General features: G+C 30.1%; 1 protein-coding gene across 2 annotated transcripts; it reads right to left on the bottom strand.

The window, feature by feature from the left end:
* Positions 1–468: 468 nt before the first annotated feature.
* STK (K-box region and MADS-box transcription factor family protein) lies at positions 469–8407 on the bottom strand. Of its 2 annotated transcripts, none has more exons than XM_079005490.1 (8): positions 8310–8407; positions 7278–7465; positions 5973–6054; positions 5713–5774; positions 4380–4479; positions 1836–1877; positions 1670–1711; positions 469–639 (listed from the first exon to the last, which is right to left on the bottom strand). In XM_079005490.1, the coding sequence occupies exons 2-8, from the start codon at positions 7457–7459 to the stop codon at positions 469–471; spliced, it is 681 nt and encodes a 226-aa protein (XP_078861616.1). In that variant the 5' UTR covers positions 7460–7465; positions 8310–8407. The 2 variants fall into 2 exon arrangements, with proteins under 2 accessions (XP_078861616.1, XP_078861615.1); XM_079005489.1 differs by lacking the exon at positions 8310–8407 and adding an exon at positions 8072–8216.
* Positions 8408–9076: the final 669 nt, after the last annotated feature.

Here is a 9076-nt window from a genome sequence, read left to right as displayed (position 1 = left end):
TTCATTTTGGAAAAGGATCAAATTTTTGTTCATGAACAACGATTACACATTAATTCTTTATTGTTTCTTTACCAAAGTGGGTTTTAAAACGAAATATGTAAATGGATCTTAGTTTTTATGATCAAAATATGGATCAATAGAACCAGTTACCTCATAGCTCATGACATCACACCATGTTTATTTATGCAAAAATGTTTATGGATTTTAGTAATTTATACAACAATAATTCTTTTATTTATTTTTGCCAATTTATGCAATTGTTGAATTACGTAATTATGTTTTAACCGGTTAAAAACTGTTACACGTTGGTCGTGAAGATTTGGTTGCATATTGTCTTATAGTCACTTTGTTGCATAAACAAAATTTTAACTCTTTAATGTATATATTAATAATTTAGTTATAATGGAAGTATATTATTTATATATGATATAATGCGAAAACTAATTAATTTGTTAATAAGTTGATTTATTACCCAATGTGGAGAGACTTGTTGGGAAGAAGGGGGTAAGCAGAAGGGGCATCCTCCAAAGGCTCCATTATATTGAGCTGAAGGGAGTTCCTCGCAAGGTATGCTTGAATTGCGTTGTACTGCTCAGTACCATCTACTTCATGTTGGTGCACCCTCTCATTCTCAGCAATCTGTGATCCATTTCCACACTTATCAGCTTATGTTTTTGTTATCATTAAACCATCATTAATTCTTACAAATATATTTAAAAAAATAATGTAACCAATAAATTTTCTCCTAACCATTATATTATATTTAACATTGAAAAAATATTTCAAGTATATATATTTTTTTATCAAACTTTTAGATGAACAATATAATAAAATATATTTAGTGTTATATTATTCACGAGCATTATATATAGTGATAGGTTTAGCGTGGGGTTGGAACATTTTAGTGTAAAAATCAGTTTAATATAAAATATAGCATAAGGTTAGGGATGCCTTTAGTCTTCCCAAACACAACAATATATCTATGAACTTTTACCATGTCAAAACATGAAATTATCACATACTAAGTATCTTATAAACCACTTTTGTTGTTATATAACGTTACCATGATAGTAAAATGTTGTTTTTAAACCCATTGATCACTCGGAAATGTTGGGAAGTTATAGTTTTTATAAAAAATCAATAAGTTTGCAGACTTTTCTGCTTAAGCCCAAACCTTTTTTTACAAAAATTCTACAACTTTTCCAAATGTTCTATTTTGCCCGTCTATAGGAAGTAAAACGACAAATCGAATAATCCAGCAAAATAAAAAATATTGAAAATTTGTACGTTTTATTTGAGAAAAAAAAAACTTTTGGTTGAAGCCGAAAAACATATATATTTTTAGATTATTTATGAAAATTAAGCCAAAAAAATTCCTTTTGTAAGAAGTAAGAACAAGAGTTTATATATATATATATATATATATATATATATATATATATATATATATATATATATATATATATATATATATATATATATATATATATATATATATATATATATATATATATATATTAGTACATAATCCCCCTCTTTAAAAAAAATGTAAAAGATACAAATGTTGATACTTTTGTCTAAAATCATTTAAATTATATATAATATTCACTTAAACTTGAATTTACTATATTATTGATCTCACAAAAGACGGTCGATATACAATATTTACCTTTGAACGAAGGAACGTGTTGTGATGTTCCAGCTCGACTTCCTGTTATAATTGAAGAAAAAGTAAAATGTATTGAAAGGAAACCTTAAATTATTATTGTTATTATTATTATTATTATTATTATTATTATTATTATTTAGATGAATTGCATTTGCAAGGGGCTTACCCGTTTCTGTAAGAATTCCATTTCTGCGAGTATCATGTCATGCTGTTGATCAAACATAATTGATGTATAAAAATATATTTTAAAAAACAAGGAAACATAAACAAAATAACGAGAAACATATATCAAACAAATTAATGTAAGAGCAAATTTAGGCCAACTATGGATATTATGTTTAAACTTATTTCCATATTTCATTCTTCGAAATATAAAATCGTAACTATGCAAATATATAACATTTTTTTTTTCTTTTTTGTTTTTGAACAATACACATGCTTTATAAAATCAAGTGAGACACTAGAAGCATACATAATGGCTAAGGTTATTGTCAGTGTAGCCCAATAATATTTAGTAGTATATTGGTTTAAATAATTTGTCGCGTTTTTTTTTTTTTTTTTTTTTTTTATTTTTGGCATTTGAAGAGTACGAACTTATGTTTTTAGGTTTTAAATAGTCATTATAAAAAATTTGAAGGGGTCACCCGGTGACCCCATGAGTTTGTTTCCCTCAACCCACATTGACTTTCAAAAGTCAATGGTCTTTGTCTATTCCTTCGAATTAACCATCACAACTTCGTCTTCATATCTTTTCATATTGGTTTTCATATTGGTTTTCTTGTGAAGTTCTATATAGAAGAGGGGAAAGAATGAGTGACCATATTCTTTATTCCTCTCATGATTTTCCCCAAATGCTTTACGTTGGGAGTAATCTCAATCGTTTTCAGAAAACTCGCATATACAAACGACACAATACGAAACATGGTTATGATATGAGAAAATACAGTTACGCCATGCCACAATTCAAAATCCCAAGATAGATTGAGAAATCATACATGACTGAAACATGGAGCAAGGATTCCAATAATTGGATGGGTTACATCGTTGTGGGTAATGATCTGGATTCGAAGAGGATCGAAATAAGAGACATCATGGTGGTGTGGTGTGGCATTGTGCTTCCTTCTGAATGGTATGAAGATATGCAACGAGATCTCGAACCATTAGGGCACGAGGAAGCGAAGGTGGAGTGAGGGATTCTGACAATCTACAAATCGAAGCGTATATCAACACGATACAACAAAACCAGTGCATCAGAGCAAGTAATTGAAGAGATAAAGCGATTAACGAAGTTCTACATATCAACCGGCGAAAAAATGAGTCTCACAGTCACCGCCCACAGCTTGGGTGACACCTTAGCTTTACTAAATGCATACGTCGTCGCCATGAGTTTTCCAACTCCTCTAATAAATGTCATCTCCTTCGGTGCACCTAGAGTCGGAAACATCGCATTTAGGGATGGACTTCACCATAGAGGTGTCAAAGCACTACATCACAATCAAATAAGATCTAGTCCCTCGAATGTCAAGTATTGTCGTCATCTACACATATAGCCTCCGGAGAACCACCTCCCTCCACTGCTACAACCCTCTCCGCCTCCTTCACCGAAAATACCGTGTTTCATGATTTTAGTTGATGTAGGATTTCAAGATTTTGGGGATACTTATGAAGATTAAACTTAGAAACGAAGATAGCGTGGGATGTATAGAAGATGAGTATTTAGGGACATGTGGCAAATAAGAGTCGACTCACTAATGAGTCGTCTGCTTAGTTGGCAGTTAACAAGAGAGTGTAACCTGTAAAAATGGGTAAAGGTACGAAATTAACCGGTAAACACAAGTTCGTACCCCTCAAAGGCAAAAAGAAAAAAAAACATGAGGGACCATTTAAACCAATATACTAAATATTGTTAGGTTACTGACAATAATCTTAATGGCTAAGAAACATTTAATGGTAAGATTATGATGGTGTTTGGGAAGAAACATTCAATGCTAAGATTATGGTATTTGAGACTGATTTTCAAAAATAGCTTATTAAATTATTGGTTTTTCATTTTGTTATTGTAAAAGTGTTTCTCATAAAGGTTTTTTTTTTTTGACATTCTTTAAAAGAAGAGTTTCCAAAAACAAAGGAATCGTGATTTTTAAGTAATTTTGTCTTTTTCAACCGGAAATGACTATACTACCTTTAATGAACTCTTTCTTTTTCTTATTTTCTTCCATCTTTTCTTTCTATGCTCTCTTTGCTTATCGTACAAACATAAAAAAAAATAAAAAAATAAAAATCACAAAATCTAATCCAAATACTTTTAAAAAAAATTACTTTTGCTACCACAATAAGTCAATAAATATTTTTGTCAAAAAACACTTTTAAACTTAAAAAGCAATCCCAAACACCCCTATGACTTTTTCTATGCAAAGTAATTATGATATATCAAAAGATTATATTACCGATCGATATGCTTGTATGATAATTTAGTTTTTTTAACTTTACAAATAATCCAATTAGGTACTAAGTAACAATGGGGGAGGAAAACATGGGCAGTAACCACCGGGCCAAAAATGCTACAATGTAATCTAATTGGGCTTCATATTTGAATTTTCATAAATGTTAGAAAGTTATTATTATTATTATTATTTCTTATAATATAATGTGAACATTGAGAATTGTATCAACCACACATTATCTTACAAAAATATATAATAAGCATTACCTTCTTGGATCTAATCTTTGAGATTCCTCTCTCAAGTCTCGTCTCCAGCTGCTTTAGTTCCTTCATGTTTAAACAATCCAACCCTTCGCCCATAAGATGCCTGAAACAAAACGTAAATTCAACAAATGTACATTTTTTTCCTGAAAAATGTAAAATATTAATGTCAAGTTTACAAATTATAACTAAATGTATAACGTGATTTAACACAACGATTATGACCCGGGTTTCTTTTTTTTTCTTTTTCTTTTTTTTTTTTTTTTTTTTGTAGATATGAGGTTTTGTTTTTGTAAATATGAAGTTATTTATATCTAGAATTTTATAGATTTCTTGCTAAGCACATTAAAAACAAATTCACACAAGTAAAACTTTTTAGCAAAAGTAGTTAAATTAAAATGACAAAATTAACTAACAATATTTTGTATGAATGATTTAAATTATTAAATATTTTTATGTTTTATTTTATTAGGGTTGATCAAATAATATATAACTAATTAAGATAAAATGTAGAAGGATATTTGAGTAGGGTGATAGTGGAGAACTGTATTTCTCTTGGATCGTGTAAGTTTATTTTTTGAACTAATATTTCTACTATATGTCTGAGTTATAGGAAATCCAATTTAGGATAAACCAAAAAGACACATGTGTATCTAGGCACAGAAATACAAGTCAAATTGTCAAAGGTTTTGAGTTCGTGTAGAAGAAGAATAGCTGAGAAGGGTATATCACAATTCAATTAAGGAGCCGTATTTACATACTAGACAGATTAGTGTTCCCGTCTTCTATATTAGTTAGGAGAATCACGAATTAAATGACATAATCAATGGTTACCAAAACTGATAAGATTTATCAATTTTTTTTACCATAATCACACATTAGAATTTGGTTTTTCCATAAAGTAAGGAATTCAAATTTTAGAAGACCTTTTGGAACCACCGCCAGGGGGTCTGCCCATTGGACCCCGCTAGGGGCGTTGCCCCTAAGACCCTAGGGGGCATGGCCACGTTGACCCCGTCATTTTGTCGTACCTCCTTATAATCTGATCTTATATATACATGCACTCCACATTCTCCAAACATATAATGTAGAGTACAAATGATAAACTCTTAGCTCACATTACACAAAATATACCAGGTGATTCTAAAATCACCGACATAAAATACCAAAAACAAAATAAAAACCTATGTTTCCAAATGCCAATATTTTATATTTAAATTTGGAACAATAACGTGCATCCTAAATTATTATACATTATTTATTGTAGTTTTATAAAAAAAAAAAAATCAAACCAACAAATAAAAAATAAAAACTTAGTTTAGATCGAATATTTTATAACCTGTTAGAATCTTGACGCATTTGTATCTGCTGGCGGAGCTTCTTCGCCTCCTGCTGGTAAAACTGCAAGCACCCATGTACATGTAATAATGAACTATATAATAGTACCATATATATATATATATATATATATATATATATATATATATATATATATATATATATATATATATATATATATATATATATATATATATCAAATTACTGAGAAAAAAAAGTACAAAAAATGCACGGAATATTATATATCTATGCAGTTCTTACTTGAGCATTCGTTTCTTGAAGTGAAAAAGTGTTTGGTGTATTTGAAGTCGCCTTCTTGTACTTTTCTATAGTTGATCTCATGCTGTACATATTCAAATGTATGCAACCAGTTATTATAGTTTTTGAGTTCCAAGAGCTCCATAGTCCATACATAGACAGACACAAATTAGGGTTTTTACCCTAGCTGCTATTGTACATGTTGCGCAGTTGATAATTAACTCTAGGACTCTAAAAATGGAAAGACAGAAGACCAATTGTAGATGACAAATATTGGAAAAGAATTCAGAAGTTTACGTTTCCAACATGATCATAAAGTTTTACTAGCATTAGCATAATAGCATGCATGCATGGGTTCTCTAAAAGCAAATGGCTTTAATTTCTTTCCCTGTGTTAACTCAGAGTCCACTTATACCAGAAAGGAAACTAAATACATCATATATATTCAAACACTCATCTCTCAAAGACACTTTGATTAATTTAATTTCTACTTCTCAGATGCTCCATATTGTTACCTTTTTCTCTAGAAGTAGAGATGGAATTCAAGTTCAAAACTTTTCTAACAAATAAACATTTATTTTTATCTATTTAAAATATTTTATAAAAGTTACATATCCTCTAATTTCTCGCATATATATATAGTAAAGACAGTCATCTTTTTTAATGTTAACAGAAAATTAAATAAAAATATTACAATATATTTGCTACGTTTTTAATGGTTGATAATATTGTTAGTAATTATGATCGGTAATCATTAACGACATACTTTTCTATATAAATATATTTATCTTTGTTATATATATTTTAAGTAGTTAAAAAATATTGAAAACTTAAATATGATTAAACAGATAAAAAATAAAAAATATTATTAGAAGAATGTCAGTCTTTTTATCTCCAATGCTAATAATTAGCCAAAATTGTGAGTGAGTCGGACAATTAACAATCTTTGTTACAAAACCTCGCATTTGAAGATTATATTTGTAGTGATTTGCAAATTAATCAAACATAAAGAACTATTTTAAGGAGTCTTTAACCTATAAACAGATATATCTATTTTGTGCTCATAGATTTTCAGGATGTGTAAATACTAAACAGTTTAGATTAGACTTTAGAGTGAGATGGATAGATCGATTGACTTAAGGGTCTCTTGTAATATGTATCTTTGTTTGAGGGCTAGCTTCTAGGTTGTTTAATAAATTAAATTTGATTGATTGTTCAAAAAAAAAGCAATAAATAAATAAGATAGGTGGAAAATGAATTCAATCCATACATTTATGTAAAATCTGCATAAAAAGTGGAGTAATTTACTTGTTATTGGCATACTCATAGAGTCGTCCACGAGTGGAGAAGACAATCAAGGCGATTTCAGCATCACAGAGAACCGAAAGCTCATAAGCTTTCTTGAGAAGCCCATTTCTTCTCTTGCAGAAGGTCACCTGCCGATTCGTGTTGTTCTCAATCCTTTTGATCTCGATCTTTCCTCTCCCCATGTTTTCCTACACTCGATTCATATATAAAATCAATCGTGAATCAAACACATAACTAATCTTAACTAGATATGCTCGTATTATCAAGATCTCTCAATAAAACAGTGTGCATAAGATTATTAAGCTAAGCAGGGAAAAGATCTATATAACCAAGTGTGTAATTTTGAAAGTTCATCCCCAAAATCTATAAATAAGTCACAGTATATACATACAAGCTGTTAACAGTTATGTATTTGAGAGATCGAGTTACATGAATAGCAATCGGATCAAATATCACAATATAATTGGTCATCATCCCTAAATTTCTAAGTTATCTAAACGCAGATCAAGGTTAATTAAAAGAAAAAAGGTTTTGAATATCTTCCTAAACTACTCACTCATAGGAAAGAAAACGCATTTCGAGTGTAACTACAAAAGAAAGAATCAAAGTTTGCAATTTCTTTTGTTTTCCAACCACGAACAGACCATTTTCTTGCAAAACCAACTTTATATTTCTTAAACTTTTAAGAGTTTTCTTTTCATTTTACACACACACACACACACACACTCTCTCTCTCTCTCTCTCTCTATCTCTCTCTCTATAAATCTCTCTAGATCTCTTGTAGTATGGCCAACCTGATGAAGGTGAGGAATAAGCTCCGCCATGTGGTTCTATGGAATATTCTTAGGTACTGCTTGCAAATAAAATGATGAAATAACTTCTTTTGTTTTAGAAATCAGGAATCTATTATAACTACAAGAAGAGAGTGAAAGACCTCTATACTGTATATGCATAATCTATTGATGAAAGTAGAAGAGATAGAATCTGTATGAACATGTAAATGGGCATATATAAACAGACCAAAAACAGTACCTTTGAAGAAGAAAGAACACCCCTTTCAAGGAAATCACCTCTCTTTAATCTCTCTTCAATGGAAGGTAGTCTTAAAAACCCTACAAACCATGCCTCATCTCATCATGTTGCATAGGGAGCTGGCTGAGACAAGGACGTTTTCCATATTTGATGAACAAAACGTTGGTTGTCCAGAAAAGCAATGGAGGGGGAATTCAACCCTAAACTGGTAATTCAATCTACCCTCTCATTTTACCATTCTACCCTTCTTCTTTTTTGTTATTCACTTACAAACCACCAAGTACTACCCATTGCTGCATGCACAACCTATACTTATTCGCATGCATTAGATGTTGTACAAGCCAGACCTAATTAATACACATCAAGATGAAACCGTGATCACCAGCTAGGATTTCATAAACGACTCAAAATGATTAATTCCGAGATCCATCAACATGCAAGTTAACCGGGTTGATGGTATATCCTCTCCATCTATACTAATAAAACAATAGTTTTTTTTTTTAAATCATTTGCCATTATAATATAATTCTGCATTTATATCATGCCACTTATCATTGTATTACTTCTCCATTTTAAATTTAAGTTTTCCATCTCCCAGACAATTTAAAAGATATATTTGGCAAGTAATTTCGTACTAATGTATTAATGATATTGATAATCTAGAGTAAGTTACAGTTTTGGACTTTATATTTTGGTCATATTCGTATTTTCACTTTAGCCTTTGAAAATTTGATACGATGCATCATTGTAGTTTAAAGAAATTACAC

This window comes from Lactuca serriola, chromosome 6 (genome assembly GCF_051521515.1).
Source record: "Lactuca serriola cultivar US96UC23 chromosome 6, Lser_US96UC23_V15, whole genome shotgun sequence".
Classification (NCBI taxonomy): Eukaryota; Viridiplantae; Streptophyta; class Magnoliopsida; order Asterales; family Asteraceae; genus Lactuca; species Lactuca serriola.
This window is presented reverse-complemented; position numbering and strand designations above follow the sequence as displayed.